A 23413-nucleotide genomic window follows, 5' to 3' on the forward strand; every position below is an offset into this window, starting at 1 on the left:
GGTGCTGTGCATCAAACCCCCCCACCGCCCCCCCGTGAAAACAAATGAACATGTTTTACTGGATGAAGAGGAGCAGCGGGGGCCCCGAGGCCCTCGGCGGCCTCGACAACATGTCTAAAGCCGAGATACTGAGAGGAATCGTCACCGAGAAACTGACGACGGCCGCGCAGGAGATCTTAGCGGTCGTGGAGAGAACCGTAGCCGGGTATGAGGAGGAGGCTTCGGGCTTCAGGCAGGAGATCGCCCGGCAGAGGAGACAGCTGGAGGTTCTCCTGCAGCCGCGGGTCAAACTGGAGAGAAGAGGTCGGTGGATGAAAAACCGACTCAGAAACGTTCTGCCTTATTATACGTGGTTTGTTAAATTAAATTTAAAAAACTGCTAATTTAAAGTTTCTTTGCTCACAGACACGCCTCCTCAGTCCAGAGGACTTTGAGTTAAGGCTTATACACATTTCCATGGCGTCATTTACAAATCGGCAAACATCAATACACAAAATGTTGCGTTAGATTTTGTAAATTAAATCCGTTTTTTCCAGGTGGTTAATTGGGCCCTATGCTCCCTGTGACGGTTTGTTGAACTTAGTTTAAAAAAAGGTTAATTTAAAGTGTCTTTGCTCACCGACACGCCTCTTTAATTCTGAGGACCTTAAATTGAAGCTTATACAAATTTTCATTATGTAACTTACAATTAGGCTCGTAAATGCAAACAAAAAGTTTATTAAATGTTGTATGTTATGTGAGTTTTCAAGTTGGTTCAATCTGCATTACATCTAGTTCAGTTGTGTGTATGTAAAGATTTTAATTAAATGAACGCTTTCACAATTTTTTTTCTTCATGATGTGATTTACAGTTTGGTGTGTATTGATGCACACATTTTGGAAATTAAATCAGTTTTCCCGATTTATTCAACAAATGGTTAATTTAAAGTTTCTTTGCTTTCAAACATGCAGATTTCAAAGTACATAAAGTTAATGCTTACACCAATTTTCATGATGTGATTTACATTTCGGGTTGTATCTACATAGAAAAAGTTGGTTGACAGACTTTCTATTATCTTACATCGAGTCACAAACGCTGTCTTGTTTATTTTGTTTTGTCAAACTTAATTTAAAAAAGGGTTAATTTAACGTTTCTTTGCTCACTGACAAACCACCAACAAAGTGCATGAAGTGAACAGATTTTAATGACGAGATTTACAATTTGGAAAGTGTTTACTTACAAAAAATGTTTGGTAAATTCATTATTCACAGTCTGTTAAATGATCTTAACTTAATCTACACGTCGAAATAACTTTGCAGGATTTACAAAAGTTTCTTGCGTGACTTTTGGTTATTTCATCAGTTTATAGAAATCCTCAAATCCTCCTTTCTATTTTAGAGAAACTAATTTATCTTCTTATTGAAACCTCAAAGCCCTGATCCCAGATCTGGACAGCCATGATGTGGTTGTAGTAAGTGAGGGGGAAGAGGAGGAGGAGCAGCAGCACAGACAGCAGCCAGGTATGTCCTTACACTGAATGGGCATGTATATACATATATATATGGACCTAACAGTGTACATAAATCAGCTGTGACAAATGCAGAATAATTTGATTTGGTTTGACTTTTCCTCAGAGTACAAATAAACATGTTATTATGTATTTATACATTATGTGCGTCAATATGCAGACGATGTGTTGTTGTTCATGCACGGATCATGGGGTTTTAAACTCTGCTTCTTCACACCCACAAATACATCCAACAACTAAACAGGACTTTTGACTCATGCTCCACTTCTGTCCAGATGTGGAGGACACCGGGAGTCTGGGCCTCCTGTGGTTCGATGATGATGATGAAGGTGAAGACGAAGAGGAGCGGCCATCCATGCAAACGGCAACAAGCTGCAGACAGAAACGAGAAGATCTGCAGGACCCGGATTTTCAAATACCATCAAGGTTACAAATCCCAGTACTGCTAATGAAAATGGTCAGTGTGGCCAAAAGTATGTGGACACCCTTTGCTGTTTTGGTCCCTTAGATCCAGTGAAGGGAAACCTAAATGCTGCAACATGTTATTCTGGAGATGGTTAATGACAGAGGAGGAGAGCACAGACACAAACTTTTCTTGAATCTTGATTTCATTTTATTTTTTTGCCAAAACATAAAATATTTCCCTCTGAAATGAAGTAGAAATATAAAGTAGCACAATATGGAAATACCCAAGTAAAGTACCCAAATACTAGACGCCATGTCATCAACATGCTGCCGGTCTTCCTCCTCCAGGTCGTTTTCCCCCAGAGTTCGGTCTGACAGGAGGAAGCCCGGCAGACCTCGGATCAGCGACATGCAGACCCATCTGGATCTCAGGATCTGCATCCTGGAGGACTTGCAGAACGATGTGCTCTCGAAAAGTGGTTGGTCTCAAGCACTAGAGTTAGTCAATGAATCAATCAAGTGTATTGAGAGAAAACAATCAAGACGATCAGTCACAGTTTTTAGATCCATAAGCTCATGATGAATTCTCCTCTTTTCCAGTGTTTCAGAAGTGTCCGGTGCAGGAGCTGCAGTGTCCTCGTGGACTACAGGAGGCCGACTTCCTGGACCTGCTCAGGTCCACCTTCCCTCAGCTGGCGGGCGATAAACCCTTTGACTTCTTCACTTCCGACAGAACCAGGAGACTCCAGCCTCTGAAGGTCACGACCCTGACCCCAGAGGAGATCTACAGGACCATCAGGTCCACGGGGGCTGGAAACTCAGCCCTCTACATCCGACTGAAGGTTCTGTGTTCTTGCACCTGTGTCTTTGTTTACCAAACCTCTTTGAATCCATCTGTTAATACAGCCAACTTTGAACCACAACTTTTAGAGGCGCCCTAATGTAAATTTAGTCTTTAATGTGTAACTTATACATCAAAACAATCTGAATATTAACAACTGCAAAGTTTTTTCAGCTGATAAAGACGGGGCAGGTTTTCCTGTCTGTAGTATTTTGCACTGACATGGTGATATTTGTACAAGGCGGCAGTGTTTTACCTGTTTTCCGGGGCATTTGGATACCAGCAGGGTAATAAGGTGCATCGGTGTTGAGTGAAAGTATCATTGGGGGACTTTTACAGACAGGACAGGACCCTCACCCCAGCAGTGAAGCCCATCCTCTGCAGAGACCGGACGAAGCCGGCGGAGACTCTCCGTCCAGCTCGGCCTCGATGACGCCCGATCAAACCGACACGTACACGAGGTAACGAAGACCAGAAGAGAACTGAGCCTGATGACAGCGATGACGAATCTCCTCTCTGGTCACATGACAAACCACATGCTGTAGGTATTTAGTTTCCTGTCATTCGTTTTTCAGCTTGTTGTCTCCGAAGGATCGGTCTGAGAGGAGGAGGCGTGGCCGACCCCGGCTCGGTGAAGAACCCACCCACCACTACCTCCGGATCTGCATGCTGGAGGATTCCCAGTCAGACGTGGTCTCAAAAAACGGTAAATATGAAATATGTAAACTGACTCATCCCTCGCGTTTGTTGCTTTATTTTTCTAAATGTGTAACGAAGACACAAACTCCGTCCTCTGTTTCAGTGTTTACGAAATCCTCGGTCCAGGACCTGAGGTGTCCTCGTGGTCTGCAGGAGGCGGACTTCCTGGACATGCTCAGGTCCACCTTCCCTCAGCTGGCTGGAGACAACAAACCCTTCGACGTGTTCAAGTCGGACCGGAGCCGGAGACTCCAGAGGCTCAGACTGAAGTCTCTGACTCCAGAGGAGATCTACAGGACCACCAAGTCCACCGGGGTCTCGAAGACCCTGCTCTACATCAGACTGAAGGTACTGTAGCGTCACTCTGCAGATGTCCCACTGTGACACGAAGGATAAATTAAAAACGTTCATTTGTGAACAAACTCTTGTAGACAGGAGAGAAGGAGGAGGAGGAGGAGGAGCTCAACCTTTTACCAAGAAACAATGACGAAGCCGACGATTCTCCGTCCTCTGTCGCCATGGTGATAAAAAGTGACGATGCCGGACTCGGTTCAAGGTGATTTACAAAGAGACAGAAAGTCAGGATTTAATGTTTTTAGTTGTTTTATTCAAACGACAGAAAAAAGTTTGTATTTATTGTTTATTCTTCCCTCATTGATTTGAATGAAGAAAAAAACAGTAAATTAAAAATAATACAAACACCTTCCTGAAGGAGGAGTTACTGCAGGACTGTTCTGACACCTCATCAGCCACTACCAAGGTAGCGGCTCCTCTTCCTGGTAACCATGACAACATGATGTTAAAACGGTAAAGAAAAATTACAATAGCAATGATAAATATTCACGCTGATAAATATGCACGCCGATACAGATCAACGACAGTGTAACTAGAAACAGTGTACACTCAGTTTTACCCACATGTACCTAATAAACTGATAACACATATTTTACATTTATTTATATATATAAATGTAAAATATATATACATTTAAATATATATATATATTTGTTTTAATAACTTTAACCATGAGAAGTTCTGGGTAGAAAACTTTAACTTGATAAACAAACTTTGCTTAAAATTCGATATAAATGTTGCGTTTGATTTAATTTAAATCATGTTTTCGCTCAAATTCGCTCTAACTTTTTTGAAAACGTCTCTGGTGGACGGTGACACTGTTTTAAATCGTAACTTTGGCATTTCTGTCTGCGTTTCTTACTGAGTCACGATTTCAGTCAGAATGAGTTTTTGTGACTTTCTGTCGCTCTTGTTTCTTTACGTCTGGAGGATAAGATCTGTAGGTCGGAGCGACACTGTTAGCACCACGACACTGATGGTGCTAACACACATTTTACCTTTTATCAAAAAAAGAAAACTGCAGCTCATGAGATTTGGATATTTATATATATTGAGATTTCTATTAATTGTTCCGCTCGAATCTTCAGTGTTGTGATAATCTTTAATAGAGTTGATGAAATGGTTTTAAGTTTGTGATGTTAAATTTTCACTTCACAGCGGCTCAGTTCAACATGATGGTACCAGAGTGGACGTTCGGCCCAGCAGCTCGACGTCACAACAACAACAACAACATAACGTGGAAACTGATGATGAAGATGCTGCTGAGAGCGACGTGGCGTCCGGAGACGACGACTGGAAACCAGATCCTGACCTGCAGTCGCCAAAGACGACGACGACGCCGCCTTTCAGGAGGCGAGGGCGTCGAGCTCCTGTTGTGGAGAGGAGTAAAACGCCCTGTAAAGTCTGTGGAGTTTGGTACAGGATGCAGGGCAGCTTGATCAAACACGCCTGGAGCCACGTGGACGAGGCGCAGTGCGTCTGCAGCGTGTGCGGCGAGCGTTTCGAATCTGTGGAAGAGTTAAAGAGACACCTTAGAAAGTACCAAAAAACTCACGACTGTTCGTACTGTGGAAAATCTTTCTCCACCGTCGCCGGCCTCAACTGCCACACCACTCTGCACACGGGAGACCGGCCGTTCAAATGCGACGTCTGCAACAAAACCTTCGCTCACATGTCCAGCCTGAGCGTCCACCGCTGGGTCCACGTGGCGGACAAACCTCACAAGTGCGATATTTGCCCCAAAGCGTTCGGTCTGAAGGCGCAGCTCAAAGCTCACAGCAAGGTGCACACAGGCAGAGACAGGTACCACTGCAACATCTGCGGGAAGTCCGTCTATGACCTGCGATCGTTAACCCGCCACAAGGCCACGCACTCGGGCGAGAGGCGGTACGGCTGCGAGGTTTGCGGGAAGCGTTTCAAAATCCTCGGCACGTTGAAGTCGCACGAGAAGATCCACACGGTGAGAGACAGGCCGTACCTCTGCCACATCTGCTGCAAGACCTTCCTCTCAAACTGCGGCCTGACGGCTCACATGAAGACGCACAGCAACGAGAGGCCGTTCATCTGCATCATCTGCAGCAAGGGCTTCATATCCAACGGCGAGCTGAAGGCCCACATGCGGGTCCACACGGGCGAGGCGCCGTACGGCTGCTCCGAGTGCGGCCGCTTCTTCAAACGCAAGACTCACCTGAACAACCACGTCAGGAGCCACTTAGGCATCAAGCTGTTCGTGTGCGGGGTTTGCGGGAAGGCGTGTTCTCGCCAAGAACACCTGACCGTCCACATGAGGACTCACAACGGAGAGCGACCGTACAAGTGTTCCCTCTGCGACAAGGCCTTTACTCAGAGCCACTGTCTGAAGACGCACATGAAGAGCCACCAGGCAGAAGAAAACCCGTTTCTGGATCCGTCCACGTCCTAAAAGACGCTTCATATCAGCCGCGTCCCAACTCAGGGGACGCATCCTTTGGAGGACGCGGTCTACGAAGTTCAGCCGTCGTAGACCGCGAAGGCCGAACCAAATGAGACGGTCTGGTCTGCGCAGGATTTTCACCTTCACCGTTGCGTCACAAAGTACAGCTCCTGTCACCTAGCAACCTTGACAACACGTAATTTCTTTCACAAAAACTTTTTTTGTTTTAAAGTCTCTTGGTTTTAACAGTTGTGATGTTGAACGGAGCTGAAACACAATTCTTACATTAGACGGTGTAATTCTCAGACTCTGTCGGCGCGCAGTGAATCTTGGGATACGTCGGTGTAGTCGCGCCGCTGTGATGCAGTCGGTCTTGAGATACAGCCTCCGAAGGATGAAGCCCCTGAATCGGGACACAAAGCTGAACCCTGTCGGTCAAAGTGCTGAACACTGACACCAGACTCTTCTTTCATTACTCTTCATGTAGACAAAGTTCTTGCGTACGGCTTCTCGTGTTTCAACATTTCACTTTTGTTAAAGGTGCTGTATCTAAGTTTTCTTTCTGGAAGCAGGTGTTATTAAAGGTGATAACAGGAGCTTCAGCCATCGTTGCGTTTACAAGTCAGGAAGTTACAATACGTCCTCTGAGCAGCTGCTTCTCCGTCCTCTAATGCTGAACTGACTGGACGCTACAGTGACTCAGAAAGTGGAATTACAAGACGGGGCTAGCTAAGACGTTTAATGCTGAACTCACATCGTCTCTTCCACACTGGTAAGTAGCTGTTAATGCTAATGCTAGCTCTGTAGCAATATCTAAAACTTACAAATAGCACCTTTAAATGAAAAGAAAATGTTTTTGTAAAAAAACATGTTCATATTTCTAGGTATTGTTTTGCTGTTGATGCAGAAATTCAGGTGTTGAAAAACGTCATATGACACTCAGTCACAGTTTTTGAAAAACAAAACAACAGAAGTGCTTCGATAAATAATCGATGAATCAACTGACAGAAAAAACAAAGAACATTTGTTTTGGTATTGAAAAATGTCAAATAATCACCCAGCCCTACTCGTGGATTAAAATAAAAAAATAAAATCAAATAATTGCTGAAACAATCGATTAGTTGTGGAATCAATACCAAACTTCAGGTATTGTATTGGAAATGTGAAACAATACCCAGCCCTGCTGTTTTAAAAATAAAAAGGTAAACTAGATAAAAATAACTGGCACTACTAAGGAACATATGTAAACAAGCTATTACTGAAATTAGTTGTGGACTCAATACCAAAATTAAAAGCCCTTATTTAGAAATAAAAAGGGAAACTAAACAAAATTAGCTAATAATCAATGATAATTACATAATTGATAATTACTAAGTGAAAATTAATTATTCCATACAACATTTCTAAAAATGTAAGTATTGGCATTAGAATTTAAAGCTTTTGAGTGATTCCAAACCCTAATGAAAAACATACGTTAACAAGTCAATGATTAATTGAACAAAACAAAATTAATTCAGTTTTAATAATTATTTGTTTTGGTACTGTTACTAAAATCTGACTATTGAGCAAAATTGTTGCTTTTCTTTGATTTAATTTGGATTAAATAACTTTTGGTTCGACAAAACAATGTGACGTTTTATACAGTCAGTGGTTTGTGGAAAATAATCATCAAAAAAAAAGTTAAGTTTTGATGATTCCAACTTTTAAAAAGTCAGTTTAATGTAATAAATACTGTTATGATTCCAAACCTGTAGCTGTATGAACAAACGTTTTCTGCTCTTAAACTTTTAGTTAATAAGTACCGTATCTATCAACTGTATAGATTGTGTTGTACTTAATGTTGTGTTTACTGCTTTCAGCTCATGTAAAAATCACTCAAACATAAAAACTTGTTAAACTTTGTTGTGTAGATGGTGAAGTTCAAGTCTGAAACTCTACAGCTGATATTTTTAGTGTTTCTTCGGCTACATTTGAATTGATTTGTTCAATGTTTCTTAATTCACATTCCATTGTAACTAATGTTGCATTCAGGGTGAGTGGGATATGGGACACTTCCTCCAACCGAGTAAGTTAATTTAATTTAATCAGCCCTTGAACTCTGCAATAATTCCTCATTTGTAAACAGTTTGGTATTTTGATGAGAGTGCTTCCAAATCCCACGTGGTCCTGAATGCGGCATGTGGTGCCTTAAAGTGCATGCGTTCCTCAACAGGTATTATTAAACTTTTAACGGTGAATATCTTGGTTTTACATTTTTATGTCTGCAGCAAACTGAAGAGCTAACCGCTAACACGTACTTCACTATAAAAAAAATGTGAGTCTGCTTGTTGCTATAGCAACTGTGACCATAATAAACTACATTCTGTAAAGAAAATGTAAATGCCGTTATCTTATTTTGTACAGCGCAACTCCTTAAGAAAAATAACTCACATTTATAACGTTTGTGGGAAAGTAAGAAGCTTGTAAAGCATCAGCACCTCCTTCGACTCCTTCAAACAGTATATTTTTTACAGTGTTGACATCCAAAGAACTAGCATTTGCCTCTTGTATGTACCATCGTGTTGTTGACGGTCATGGCAGCTCCAGCATGTCGTGTTCGGCAAGTATCCGTTGAGTTTGTGCGTGCACCAGCGTCAGGGCGTGGATGATGATGCGGAGCACGGGCGCAGCCTCGTGCTGCTTCTGGACACACACAAGCTGCAGGAAGTACTGTCTGTCCGGTAGGGCGAGGAAGACGAGCTCGGCGGCCTGACGGAGCACCCAATGGTGGTGGGGGGCCAACGCCACCTTGTAGGCGTCTCTGAGGGAAGGAGACAAAAGACGGACTGAAGGTTTTACACCTTGACAAGGCGTAAGAACTGTCTTGTGGTATTTTCGACGCTCTGTGACGAAGTCGTTACCTGCTCAGCTCCCCGGGCGTTTTGAACCGTCCGTCTGCGTCCGGTCCTTCAGCCAAACCCTCCAACATCAGCTTCAACCACAGCAGAGATCGATGCAGCCTCAGCAGCGTTCTGCAGCCCGAATCTGTTCGCCGGGAGAAGTTGACCACGCCCGTTTTTAGCTCCGCCTCCACCATGGACCGAACCGACCGATACACCTCAAGAGGAAAAATCAGGAAACTCACTTCCAAACTCATTTTTTTAAATATCCAGACACGTTTTGTGGCTCTTTTTTTTTTTTTGACTCACCCCGGTTTTTAGTCCAAAAGATGCTGGAGTTTGTAGTCTAGAGTTGTCAGCTGGACCACGATTCCCATGAGCCTCTGCACTGTGTTTGAGTGACAGGTCTCGTATCAGCACCACCTTTTCCTTCACCTTCTGAGAGAAGAAACTGACCATCGTCCCGAGAGACTCCATGAAACTGAAGAGGAGAAACAAGAGTGGAGCATTTTCATGTTTATGTGTTAGCTTTTCATGCAAAGCTAATATGTCTATAATTATTATTATATTTAAAATAATATTTGAACGATAAACTTTCATTAATCAAATATCAAAGCATGAAAAAAAACTGAAAATTTAAAATCAAGAAGTGCAAACTGAACTAAAAAAAAGCTTCGTTACAGGATGTTTTAACAGGAAAAAAAAAGGCTGAATTGAATAAGATCATATGACATGAAGTGTGTGTGTAATGTAAAATAAATACTTGAGGAGCTGGTCCCAGCCCTGCAGGTACGGCTCCAGCAGGATGTCGTCTTTGTCCGTCAGACTGGACTTTAAATGCAGCAGCAGACGCCAGGCCTGAAACGACTGGCCGGGACACTCCTTTATGAGGGGCAGGGCTCCACCAGGCTCCGCCCACTCCTCAGGGACCAATAGAGGCTTGGGCTGAAAGAGAAAAAATTAAAATACAGTTTTTTATATATGATACTGTACATCACAATACATTTACTCCTTTAGTCTATGATTAAATTATCTATATTTCTATACACGGTCAATAAAGTTCTGTGGTGTTCAAAGACCTTTTTGGAAAATTAGGACATTTTGTTCCAGATTTGCTTTTACGGTACAATTTTGAATCTGGTTCAAGTTAAAGGTCCTGAAAACTTAGTTTCTAATATGTCTCAATGGTGTTAAAATAATTTATACTTAGTTAAGTTAAAAAAATACGTATGATTTGCAGTAAAGTTCTCAGGGGTTTTAGGAGTTAAATATTGTATTGAGTTATCTATGGTCCCCACAAGGATAGAAAAAACACGTGTGTGTGTGTGTTAGTCTTACTGTTTGGTGGTAAAAAATCAAACATGGCTGCCAGGCGCTGCCACAGTCTCTGACTCCGCCCTGAGCTGAAGAGAAAGCAAATGAGATTATAACTTCAAAGCGGGTCCAACTTTCATTATAGATCATTTATTAATACGATTTAATCAATACCAGTGTGGTTAGTACATTCTTTTTAATTTAAACTGCTTAACTTTTACAACTGCAGACCTATTATGGTTTAATCATTTATTAACTTCTGTGTGTAAAACTTAAAATACTACAAACAAAGAAAACAGCACAGTAGTTTAGATTCTGCTGTTTGAATAAAGACGTATTTCTGTGTTTAAATCTAATGTTTTGGTAATGTACTGTAATGACTGGAGATCCTCTCACTTTTACTTCCAGCGCCATCATCAGGTCAAACTTTGTCCAACACTACACTAACCTCATGCACATGTGATGTCAGTGGTTATTAGAGTAATAATCACTAATGATCTTTCAGTTTGTCAGAAAATCGTCCCGTGACTGAGATATTAAATTACTTTTAATTAGCCAATACATGTAATACTTCTGTAACTAATCAAATTGTTAAACCAGAGGAGATGAATGAACTTGTGGCTGTTGAGCTCCTCGGGGTCTAGAGGGATCCAGCCATGGGAACATCTGGTTTAATCAAACTTTATTAAGTTTTCTAAGTTTTTAATTACAGTTGTCAAATAAGTTCAGTAGAGTAGAAGTTACAAGTAGCAACAAATGAAAATACTTAAGTAAAGTACAAGTACCTTAAAGCTGTAGTTGAGTAAATGTACTTAGTTACTTTCCACAAATGATTATGAGAGGTGGAGCCAAAATGGCCGACCAGTTTCAGAGACACTCACGTAGCCAGAAGGAGCTGATGAAGAGAAGCAGAGCCAACATGGCCGACAGCAGCAGATAACGAACCAGCATTGTCCGTCTGAGGAAAACCATGGCGACCACGACGTGCCCCAAAACACACAAATACACACACGTTCCCTGTGACACCTCACTCACACACGGGGTAAACCAAACACATTGTTTACAAGCTGTCACTGGTCATCACATGCTCTCTCTCTCTCTTTTGTTGGGGTTAAAGGTTGTTTGCTCGCTCCCTCCCACAGATACAAACACACACACACACACACATATCTCAGGACGACCTTCGCACTTGACCTTCGTCTTGCAGGAAGCTTAGCTCCGCCTGTTCTGTCACAAACAGAAATCTGATGCATTTGAGCTCTGACGGGACGTCCTGAAGCCTGGAGTGTGACTTTGTTCAGGGGCGCGTTCAGAAACATCTGAACTTGGCAAATTAGTAAAAATTTATCAAGACTCACATTCAAAGCTCCGGTTCTCTGCAGTAATAAACATTAACAGTTACTTTGTTTATGCAGTATGATAAATGAACATGTAAATAGGCTGTTTGGAACTTGGTCATTCTGTGTCAGTACTAATTTTGTGTCTCTTTGTAGTTGGTAAATAGGTTTATAAAAGGTAGTCTCAACGGTATGTCACAGACAAGACAGCAGTTTTTGAAAAAACATCTTGTATTGTGCAATATTTATGGTTTTTAACAGCCTCTAACAAACAACATTACTCATAATTTTGAAAAGTAAATGTCACGCCTTGACAGATGAGGCAAGTCCATGAGCAAGCAGGAAGTGAGAACATGACTTCAAGTGGTAAACCCTGTTGAGGAAAGTTGGAGGTTTTGCCATTTACTCTGGGGCACCAGCTAGTGGACATTAGAGGAACTGACGCTTAAGACACTTCACACATTGTAGTGTTCTTCAAGTCTGGTTCCACTGCTAGTACACCAGTTGAATTGTTGGTGAAAAAAAGAGCTGGAAGCTTCATTTCTGAAGGAACAGTGCCCCCTGCTTGTTTCCCACTTTAGTACAATCTTGGAGGTTGTTCATTAATGACACGAAAGCCTCCGAACACTGAGGAGAACATGATTTATTGATGGTAAAATGACACGTAGCACCTGTAGGTTCTATAAAGATGTTGAAAGACACATGATGGATCCACTTTTTCATCAACAATTCCAACACATTTGCAACTCTGACTGATTGATTGATTAATTGATTCATGTCTTTGGCGAATGAGTCGATGTGTTTTGTGCTTGTGCAAAAATATTTGTGCATACTTGTGTGTGCTTGTGCTTATTTCTAAGGTAAAGCTAAAGAATACTAATTTATAATAAGTAAGACTAAAGGTTTCTATGACAAGAGGTATAGCTTTTAAGGTAGAATAAGGATTTTCTTATAATCCTTATTGCTAATATTGTTGGCTTAATGGTTGAAGGGTTTGTACGTAAAAGTAAAAGCTATGAATAAAGGGTTTGTTAGTGGAGACTAAGGGTTAATTTAAGGGGGAGTATTGAGCTTTGTTAAAGTGTAAAGGGAGATGAAGTTTTGAAGTTTGGGAAGATAAAGGATTGTCTTTAAAAAGTGCAAAACAGACTTAAATGTGGTGGAAAAAGGTGTTTGTGATTCATTTAAGAGGAATAAAGATCGTGTTTGGGGTTTCGTGAAGAGGTTCTGGCAGAATAAGGGACTGTGAGGGAAAGTTCAAGGTTTTGTTCAGCCCTGATCCAGGATTATCGTACCACATTCCCGAACGGCCATTTCTTGTAATTAGGACATTTCAGCAACTGAACAAGAGGATTTTCTACCATCCAGCGAGTTTATGTTTTTCAACATTATTGCCATAAAACAAACTTTCTGAGGTTCTGAGTGACTGAAATATCAGAGTTCTGGGACGGGTTCTGGTTAGAGGAGTGTTAAGTGTGTTTGAGCTGAATGATTAGTCGATTAATTGATGAACAGAAAATTGCTCTGCAACAATTTTGAGTTTCAACATATCATAAACTTAACCTTCATCTGATTGACACCGCTCTTAACTCCATTTAAAAGCTGGTTTTACTACTGAATGAAAATGAAAAAGTTGAACATTACAACACGTTGGATTCAGCATAAATGTTATTATCTGTATTCATACAATTTTTATTTATCAGAGACCTGAAAAACAAAATATCCTTTTAACAAAAGATTTTGAAGAAAAATCTGTATTGGAAATTTTTGATGAGGCTTGTGATTATCTTACCAATTGATGGTTTATGAAATGTCAGAAAATATTGAAAAATCACAAATTCTCACAATTTCCTTAAGCCCGATGTGACGTCTTCAAACAGCGATTTGTTCAACAACTCAAAACACAAAGATGTTAGGTTAAGAAAAACGATTCATCGATTCTGAAAATGGTTGACTAATTTCATTAATCAACTAATCAGTTCAGCACTAATATCACTTTTATATTTTATATAATATGGGCCAATTTGTTTCTAGATAACTTGATTTAACTGTTTAATTAATTAAATTATTCTTTAAAGGTTGTTGATACATGGAAATTAAATAAAACCAACAAAGTGTCTGAGCTTGGTTGTGCCATGTATTACATGTATTAAGTCATGGGATGTCCTCATTACTCAAGCGTGTCTTAATAAGCGTTGATAAACCTCCACATGCTTGAGGTCTTAACGGGCACTTGGAAATTATGGCAGTTATCGGAAATACGTAGCACAGGAAGGAACCTGACTGCTGTGAATATCCTAAAGGAGGGTCCTCGATGGACCCCTGGCTTTAGGATTAAGAAATGCATCATGTCATGTGGGTCCTCACAAGTATAGAAGTACAAACATTTCCGTGTTAGTTTGTGGTCTTTGTGAGGACCTGTTTTAAACCATCAAAGTGAGGACGTTCCTGCACCATGAGATCCTCACTGCTTCACAGTCCTGAATGAAGGTTAAGACTTAGGCAGTACAAATGTGTGTGTTGAGGTCAGCAGAATCCTTCAGCTTTAACCTGCAGGACATCACACAGGCCGGGACGCTTCTGAAGAACCTGAAGAAGAACACACACATTAAGCTGCTACATGGTGAAACGTCTGCCACTGTTTTTATAAAGTATAACAAACACTCACCTTTAATGTGCTGAGGATTTCTCCAAACAGGTGCTGAGCTTCCTGAGTGTCCGCCTCCTCAAAGTAATCCGACACCGAGACCTCGACCATGATGGACCTGATATTGTCACACACACCTGCACACACACACACACACACACACACATGGAGGAGGCTGTATTAATCAGTCACATGTCAGAGTGATGATAATTAACTGTGTCCACAGGAAGTTCATCTCACTGTGGAAGTGCAGGATGGCCTGACCGCTGACAGGTGTGTGCGTCAGGATCAGCGTCTGCAGACTCTTCAGTCCGGCTCGACACAGCTCTATCGCCACCTGCAGGCCCATGTCGGTGATGCGCTCCAACTCCAACACCTGCAGGTGAGCGCAGGTACGCACTGCACGGAAAACACACACAGGTAATAACTCTAATCGTGTTTCTCTTGTCCATCATTTTACACACTAATGTTTTTTAATCTTCTGAACTTTTATTTACTTGTAGCACTTTTTAAAAATGATCTTATAAATACAAATAACAAAAAACTTCAAACGAAGGTGAGTAATTAGTAAGAATAGATGAATGAATAAAAATTGAGTTACATGCACTCTTTGAGAAACCTCCAACATTAAACATTATTCAAATGAAGAAAAACTTCAGTCCGCAGGTTCAACCTCTGAGTTCGAGCACGACCAAAGAAACTTTTTTTTAAATTACATTTAATTCTGTTTAAAAAGTCGAATCAACTCTTACTCACTTTTGGAAAAGTCTGTGTCCCGTTGTGTTTCTACTATTTGATTAATCTGTCGTTCATTCTTATGATGAAGTGATTAATTGTTTAATTGTGCTTGAATAATTTCTCTTAAATATTTGTGATATTTTAAACAAAACTATTGATGATTATGATGTTTATGAAGTGTCCTTTTTCCAATATTCAACACAACATTACTAAAAGAATTTTCATTCACCAACAGAAACCAATCCCTGAGTCCCACAGCCGGCCCCGCCCACACTGAGTGAGTGGAGGTGTGGCCAGCATCGACCAATCGTCTGCAGGCAGCGGTTTCCAAAACGAGTTGGTTGTTGGCTGAAGGAGAGAAGGAAAGAAAGGAAGACAGAGATGACACGTAATTAAAAAATGTATTTATGGTAAAATGTGAATTAACATAATTAAACTATATATACACACACAGACACACACACACTGTGAGTGAATCTATACAGTGTGTGAGTGCACTGACCAGGGATGAGCCGGCGCCACCTGCAGGCTGCTGATGTTCCTGCAGCCAGCACCCAGGGCCCAGAGAACCTCCTGACCCAGAGGGTCTGATGAACTCCTGCATCACAGACAGGTAAAGAGTCAGACAGGTGATCAGTCAGTCAGGTAGACAGACAGGTGAAGAGAGTCACCTGTATGTGAGCGTCTGCAGGTTCCTGCAGTAGCAGCTGGCCAACCACAGCGTCCTGTCAGTGAGGATGTGAGGACACTGAGACACAGACAGGTGGAGCAGACTGCCCCCTGCTGACCGCAGCAGAGCCTCCACCCCCGGCTCCACACTGCCCCTGAGAGACAGAACACACACCACCGGGTCAACTACAATACCCACAATGCACTTATCTTAACTCCTTCACTCCTCCTCTTAGACGACACCTGGACTCTCATTTGAAATTAGATGCCGTTACCTGGTGTTCCTGTGGTAATCCTCCCGCGCCTCGTCAGCTCGTCTGCTTCGTGGCTTCAGGTTGTTGAGAACCACAGACTGAGTTTGAGTGCACCACTGAGACAGAGTGGTCAGGAACTACACAAAACACACAACGTACAGAAAACTAGTTACTGCCTCCGGGTTGAAATCCCTCCGCCACTCGATTAAATTCAGGTTATGAAATATGAACCATTTGTGTGAAATCTTGAGTAATGGCAAAAAAGTGTTTCCTGATGATAATAACACTGATGATGTTGATGATGAAGATGAAGATGATGGCTACCTCGGTCGACACTCTGGCGTTCTCCAGCCGGAGGCGTGTCCAAACCGCTGGGTGCCTCGCGACAAACCGCCAATCCGAGCATACCTCGGCCGCGCACAGCAACGACCGCGCGTCCAAATACGGGAAGACGCATAAAAGCCCCGCCCTCAGCCTCAAGGTGTCCGCCCCCAGCTGTCTGTCACCATGATGACGGGAGGGGGTGGAGCGGAGGGAGGAGGGGATGTCTGAAAACACAGAACACTTAGCAACAACCACAGAGGAAAAGAAAAATTAGAAATGAGAATAAAAGAGAGTTTACCTGATCCAGGTGTGTGTGTCCTGGAGAAGACGAGCTTCCTCATCTCAATGCTGCTCCAACACCCCTCCTCTTCATCGTACTCCTCCTCTTCCTCCTCATCCTCCTCTTCCTCAGTGCTGTGATGACGACGGCTTCTTTTGTTCCACGTTCTCCCCCATTCCCCCTCCCCTACCCTGGAAACACAGAAGAAGAAGAAAGTCAAGACACTAATATGGTTATTTAAGGCTTTTTCATTTGTTGTGAGACTATATTTATGTATATGACTATATATATTCATAGTGTCACTGTTGTTTTTTGTAAAGATTGTGAATGAGGAAAAACATTTTTTGGGTCATGTGACCTGCAGTTCCAGCTATCACCACTATGCTAACATTTACCTCGTAGCCCAGCGCTGGTCCGGCAGGTTTCATCAACTCAACGTTTAATATTTCAGAGTTTAAAACGAGACTCTTCAATTGTAAATTAAAATATAAAAGCAATTGATACAAATACATTGACTAAATGAAAGGTTTATCAACAGGTCTATTAACCAGAGACACTGTATTTATTACTTATCTTACACACCAGAATCTCTCTCTTCTATTATCCCCCCCTCCTCTCTCTTGTCGAGTCCAGAGTGGAGGGTAATGAGGGGGGTGGAGATGGCCCAACCCACCCTCACAGTCCCACCCCCCCGAACCCAGAGACAAGGTCCGCATACGTCCGGTCAGACCGCTGGGAGAGGCAAAGACAGAGATACACACAGAAGAATGAAACCATAAAGCCCATGACCATATAAATACTACAGCTCCAGTAATTGTCTTTATCACAGAAATTAGAAATCAGTCAGTCAGTTATAACGGTACAATAAGGTTTGATCAAAGATTCTCATGAATCCTCAAAAATGATGAGAAAGAGAATTAAATCTGATGATAAAAATGTACTGGTCATTTTAAAACATGCTTTCAGGTGTCAGGTACCTGTAGTGATGGTCGCTGTACAGCTGCTCCCCCAGTCTGCAGGAACCTGAAACACTGTAACTCCTCTGGGAGAAGAGGAGGAGGAGGAGGATGAAGACCAAGGATGAGAGGAGGAGGAAGGAGGAGGAGGAGGAGGAGGAGGAGGAGTGGACAAAAGAGAAAGAAGAGGTAATGAAAGAGGGAAGATTTTCCAGCATCTGGCACAAAATAACATATAACAACTATGGATATACATTACTTACATGTGTTTTGTAACATTTACTTGTGTCAATAAAGTTTTGTTAAGTGGATTCCACTCGTTTTTATTTAACAGACATTTTGTTTTTTTTTCCTCACCCGGTTGCCGATGGTTCCCTGCAACTTGCTCGCAATGTCGTCGGTGCTTCCGTCCAGACTGCGTCCTCCCCGGCCCAGTACAGGTGTGTATACCTGTGTGAGCGCGTACGGGTCAACGTATACGTCCGTGTGTGCGTATCTGTCGTTGTGGTGTGTGAAGCGGTTGTGATGTGTGTGTGAGCTGAGCTGCAGTAACTGTCTCTCTGCGCGGTCGGCTCGTTCCAACAACGTCTCGATGAACACCTGGAAAACAATAATACTAATAATAATAATAATAATAATAATGAAGGTGTATAAATATTATGTTAGATAAATTAGACACACTGACTCAGACAGAGTGACAAAAGAGCAGCAGGAAAGGATTCAGTGAAGGAGAAATTACTAGAAACAAAAAGTTGTTTCTTTAACTTCAACTAATCGGGTTCAGTTTTCTACTGGAAGAATAATTTTTTGACTGCATCACATCTACAACCTGAGGCTAACATGAACCAGACACTTTGTTCTTTTAAACTGAAGTTTTAATGTTCCACTAAATACAAAACAGAAGCCTCTAAACCTAAATCGGTTAGCTAACTTAACAAAGCAAAACATTTTAACCACCAAACTGAAGTGATAGTAAACTAGAATTCAGTCGTTTACTTGACATGAACCAAGCAATTAGTAAATCTAAAAAACTATTAGCCACAAAACCAGTTACTCAATCCACACCACTAACACCGCTGTTAAATGGTATAGCTAACCGCTACCATGTTTTAGCCACTGAACTCAATGGGCTAACCTGAAAAAAAATGTCGTAGCCCCTAAAGTGAACAGTTAGCTAACCTGAACCAATTTGTCATAGCCAAAAAACTACCTGAGAAACTGAACCTAAACAGTTAGCTAACCCGTAAGCAAAACATTTTTAGCCACTACACTAAATTGATAACCAACCCAAACTAAATTGTTTAGTTAACATGAACCAAACAATTAGGGAACCTAAAAAACTGTTAGCCACGAAACAGGTAACTCAACCAACACAGGTGTAGCTGTTAAATGATAAAGCTAACCACTTCCATGTTTTAGCCACTGAACTGAATGAGTAGCTAACCTGAAGAAATGTTGTAGCCCCAAAAGTGAACAGCTAGCAACAGCTAGCAGCTAGCCACATAAAGCAACAAAAAGCAGTTTGTCTTTGTTATTTACAATCATCAGTAAAACCAAACAATCGCTTTAATAGATTTTAGATAAATAGATTTGTAGTTCCACCTGCAGTCTGGTTTTGGCCTCTGCTTCTTTCTCTGCTGTCTCCCTCAGAAAACGCTCAATGTCCACCATCTCCCTGCAAATACACACACACACACACACACACATATTTCAAAATGTATATTATGATAATGTTTTTTCAGATGAAACAAAATATTCAAAGAAGTCACAGAGGATTCTGTGATTGGCATTTTCTCGATTCATTGATTAATTGAAAATAAACATTAGTTACAGCCCTAATAGGATTTATTGCAATGCTGTTGTATTCACTGTGACTATTATATAAGATTGTCTGGTATCGTTTTTGTCTCCGTCCCCTAACAGGGATTTAGATGCAGATAATTAAGTCACATGAAAAAACACACAAACAGCATTAAAAAATAAACAACATTGTGCAGATAAATGAAGCCACAGAAACACAGTGTCTGTCCTCACAAAAACAAGCACACACACCCTCGGGGCTGCAATGCCTCACTGTCATCTTATATTAATCATCACAGGAAACCACAGCTGAGTGTGTGTGTGTGTGTGTGTGTGTGTGTGTGTGTGCAGTGAGGCAGACTAAACATGACGTGTCCTCTGTCTGTGCATCGTGTTGCATTTCTCTGTTCAGTACATTGTGTTTCAAACACTCTGTATAACATGATCCCTGATTCCACACAGTGTATTTTAAAATCAGAGGAATAATTCATCTTTCAAAAACAAAGACTAGAGATATTAAAGTCCCTTTCTACTGTATTTTAACCGTTAAATAAATATGGCTGCACTATAACAAACATGTATCTCACTCACCCTGAAAAGCAAAAACTTGCTTTTCTCTGTCTCATTTAAAAAAGTCATATATTCAGTTTAGTATCACGTATGACAAAGAATATCATCAAATATCTGAGAAGCTCGAAGAAAATCTGAATCTTTGGAAATACTGACTGTTGTCGTTCATTCAGCTCCTTCTCTTTTCCGTGCAGATCTCTCTTTAATCGCTGCATCATCTCCATGGCAGCTGAGACCTGATAGATAGAAATAAATCTCTTAAAACTCCAATAATCAATAAATTACGGCGTGTATTTAAAATGTCATGTCTGTAAAATTATGTTTAAAAGCAGGTGAAACGGATATTTTTCTCTAAAATACTGATACTATGGGATCATTTTAGCATCTCAGCTCCACCCACCTGTCTGGACAGGTACGCCGCCCTCTCCTCCACTTCCTGTTTCTCACTTCTCAGTCGCTCCCCCTCCCACCTCTCCCGCTCTAGCTCCGCCTCTCTCCTCTGTAGCGCCACCCTCAGCCGACCCATGCGGCGGTTGACCCTCTCCTCCACCTCCGCGAACATCCGGGCGATCTTACGGTCCAGCCCGAGCCCCAGTCGCTCCTCCAGCCCGATCCCCACCGACAGCCCAAACTCCAGGACCCCCACTTCGCCAACGTTCTTCCCAGGAAAAGGCTCCAGAGAGCCGGGGAGGGCCAGAGCGGTGGAGGGGGTCTGTGGATGTCCTGTGGAGGCGGGAAGAGCGCGATCTGAAGAGCCAAACATTTCCCTGAGCAGTTGGATGGAGGCGGACGACGAGGCGAGATCCAGGCAGGCCAGCTGCAGGGGGAAGCTGTGGGGCTCCGTGCCCAGAGAGGAGCCCTGTCTTTGGGATACAGCAGGGCTGGGGAGCGGGAGGAGGACGCCTGGTCTGGAGCTTCGAACCCGAGCCTGTAATGATACAGTTAATGCTGAGCTGGCTGTGTGTGGTCAGACTAAAGGTCCAGTCACTCCAGCATTTTAAACAACAAGACTAGTTCATCTCAAAAGGAATCTGCACAAAGTAAATCTGGGTGATCATGATAAAAGTCCAAGGTGACATCTTTAAATGTCTTGTTTTGTCCGACCAACGTTGAAAACCCTAAAACATTCAGTTAACTGTGATATAAAACAGAAGAAACAGAACATCTGCCTAATTATTATAAACTGAGTAGCGTTGTGGTTTGGCCCGTTGGTTGGGTAAAACCAGACATTTGAAGACCTCACATCTTTTTCCACCATTTTCTGGCCAAAAAAATTCACCAGTGAATGAAGAGATAAATATTCATCATGATGTATGAATCACCTGCGACAGCACCAGCAGGGTCTCATAGGTGTGTCGGCTGACCAGGTGAGCCTGGAGCTCAGGTACAGACAAGAAACGAAACTTGTCACCACAGCGAGGACAAAAGTAGGGCAGCTCTGAGGAAGAGGAGGGGGAGGAGGAGGAAGACATGATTCACCAGGGAGCTGCAGACCTGGAAGATGAAACAGGAGCACATCAGAAAACAAAGGAAACACTGCAGCAGAGATCCTAACTGGTAGTAGAAGAAGAAATACTCCAAACGTATTCCTTCTGCACGCAGAGAATGGAAATGAGTAAACCTGGGGAGAAACTGGGTCAGAGTGTGTGTGTGTGTGTGTGTGTGTGTGTGTGTGTGTGTGTGTGTGTGTGTGTGTGTGTGTGTGTGTGTGTGCTACATAATTGATTTTTTTGAAGATAAAAATTTGATGAGACTGAAACCTGCAGATTTAAAAGAGCAAAATGTTTATGAGAGTTTAAGGACGTGTCCGTCGGATTGACACGTCTCACTATGATCCCACAGGAGGGAGGAGGAGCTCCTCGCCTGTTGGATTTGACATTAGCGGGACATGTGTGCGAGTGTTTCCCTGTGATGCTAATTGCTAAGTGAAGCGTGCACCCTCCACCCCGCTGACTGTATCCTCTGGTCAACCCCATGCAGAGGAATTTTAAATATGGATGAATGAGCAGGAAGAAAGAAATGTCTGGGGTGTGGACTCCGTCTCCACGTCATACAGTAGATATTTAAACCCTCAGTTTCTGTCATTGATATGTCAATTAAAGAGCTCAGACACAGGTTATTTATTCTGGAGGCAGTTCTGCACGAGGAATTATCCGACTAAAATGCAACAAAAACAAAAAAGGCGACAGCTGTTTACGGCTTTCTCTAAACCTGACCAGGTCATGTTTGGTTGTTTTACGGCAGGTTCAATACAACTTTCTTTGTCGGAGACTTTAAAGTGGGACGTCCTGGTCCCGACCTTGAATGGTCCAGTACAGACCCCATGTAAAGCAGCACCAGCTGAAACAACTAATCAATTAGTGATCTCCAGAAAATGATTTGTAAACTATTTTGATAATCAGTTAATCATTTGATGATTTGTTCCAGATCAGATTTGTGAGAATTACTTGCTCTTTTTCATCATATTCAAAAGTCATTTTTGTATCGCATGTATTTTGTATTTATCTTTTCGTTTTTAAAAATCTAATTTTACAAACTAAAATCATTCATTGAGAAAATAACCAGATTTCTCAAATATAAAAATAACTTTCTTTTCTTAAGGAAAAGGTTTTGTTCAGCACAGATAAATGATGTCATGCAGAAAATGTTCATACGTGTTGTTCTGGAGGACATTTATCAACATTTTTTAGTTTTAATTATAAACTGGATTAAAACTAGTGAATTAAAACAGGAACATCAGTGTCGGACTGCAGGTGAAACAAGCACATTATTTCAATTTCTGAGAATTTTGTATTTTGGTGAAAATAAATCAGCTTCAATGAGAAGAAGCTGAACATAGTTATCTCAGCAATGTGATTTATTTTAGCTTTATTTTATAACAGCTAATAGCTATTTTAACAAATGATAATAAAACTGTACTTAGATCATTAACGATCGATTAATCAGTTGAAAGATAATTAATCATTAACTATTTTAATTCTTTAAGTAGAAACTGAAAACTCATATTTTCCAGCTTTAGACTGTTGTTTGGACAAAACAAAACATTTGACGTCACCACTGTGAGAAATGTTTACTGGCATTTTTTAAATTATTTTCTTACATTTTGTACATAAACTGATTAATCGATTATTAGAGAAAATAATCCTCAGATCAATCAATAATGAAATAATCATTAGCAAAGTGTTGATCGAGGTCAAACACCTTAGATCCTTCAGTAAATAAAACTCTTACCTGTACGGGACCGTAATCTGGTGCGTCACGCAGTCAGCTTCATGCTAAAAATCCGTTGCCATGGTTTCCCGGCTTCCCGCTCTGGATTTCATTCCATGCTCGTGCGGCGGCGGATCGATCCTCTCAGTCCGGTACCGTAACGGTCTCCTGCAGGAGGAGCAGCGGCGGGAAACGCTGACCCGTGTATGTGTGTGT

General features: G+C 41.8%; 3 protein-coding genes and 1 long non-coding RNA gene across 4 annotated transcripts; 1 reads left to right on the forward strand and 3 right to left on the reverse strand.

Annotated features, from left to right (window-relative positions):
- Positions 1 to 50: 50 nt before the first annotated feature.
- LOC111233143 (zinc finger protein 502-like) lies at positions 51 to 7038 on the forward strand. Its single transcript, XM_022760901.1, has 10 exons — positions 51 to 303; positions 1413 to 1499; positions 1783 to 1933; positions 2261 to 2391; positions 2513 to 2754; positions 3093 to 3214; positions 3329 to 3459; positions 3556 to 3800; positions 3884 to 4008; positions 4965 to 7038. The coding sequence occupies exons 1-10, from the start codon at positions 51 to 53 to the stop codon at positions 6226 to 6228; spliced, it is 2751 nt and encodes a 916-aa protein (XP_022616622.1). The 3' UTR covers positions 6229 to 7038.
- LOC111233144 (ceramide-1-phosphate transfer protein-like) lies at positions 5255 to 11384 on the reverse strand. Its single transcript, XM_022760902.1, has 7 exons — positions 11294 to 11384; positions 10437 to 10501; positions 9862 to 10043; positions 9408 to 9579; positions 9120 to 9316; positions 8774 to 9019; positions 5255 to 5314 (listed from the first exon to the last, which is right to left on the reverse strand). The coding sequence occupies exons 1-6, from the start codon at positions 11382 to 11384 to the stop codon at positions 8791 to 8793; spliced, it is 936 nt and encodes a 311-aa protein (XP_022616623.1). The 3' UTR covers positions 5255 to 5314; positions 8774 to 8790.
- Positions 11385 to 14275: 2891 nt separating this feature from the next.
- LOC111233146 (F-box only protein 41-like) lies at positions 14276 to 21459 on the reverse strand. Its single transcript, XM_022760903.1, has 15 exons — positions 21310 to 21459; positions 20388 to 20915; positions 20144 to 20223; positions 19220 to 19292; positions 17975 to 18217; positions 17639 to 17703; positions 17335 to 17393; positions 16382 to 16605; positions 16079 to 16194; positions 15806 to 15958; positions 15637 to 15732; positions 15364 to 15482; positions 14637 to 14795; positions 14418 to 14533; positions 14276 to 14338 (listed from the first exon to the last, which is right to left on the reverse strand). The coding sequence occupies exons 1-15, from the start codon at positions 21457 to 21459 to the stop codon at positions 14276 to 14278; spliced, it is 2244 nt and encodes a 747-aa protein (XP_022616624.1).
- LOC111233126 lies at positions 17372 to 18062 on the reverse strand. Its single transcript, XR_002665580.1, has 3 exons — positions 17975 to 18062; positions 17639 to 17703; positions 17372 to 17393 (listed from the first exon to the last, which is right to left on the reverse strand). It is a non-coding gene; the product is annotated as an uncharacterized LOC111233126 (long non-coding RNA).
- Positions 21460 to 23413: the final 1954 nt, after the last annotated feature.

This window comes from Seriola dumerili, unplaced genomic scaffold (assembly GCF_002260705.1).
Source record: "Seriola dumerili isolate Sdu_G_001 unplaced genomic scaffold, Sdu_1.0 BDQW01000372.1, whole genome shotgun sequence".
In the NCBI taxonomy this organism is placed as follows: domain Eukaryota; kingdom Metazoa; phylum Chordata; class Actinopteri; order Carangiformes; family Carangidae; genus Seriola; species Seriola dumerili.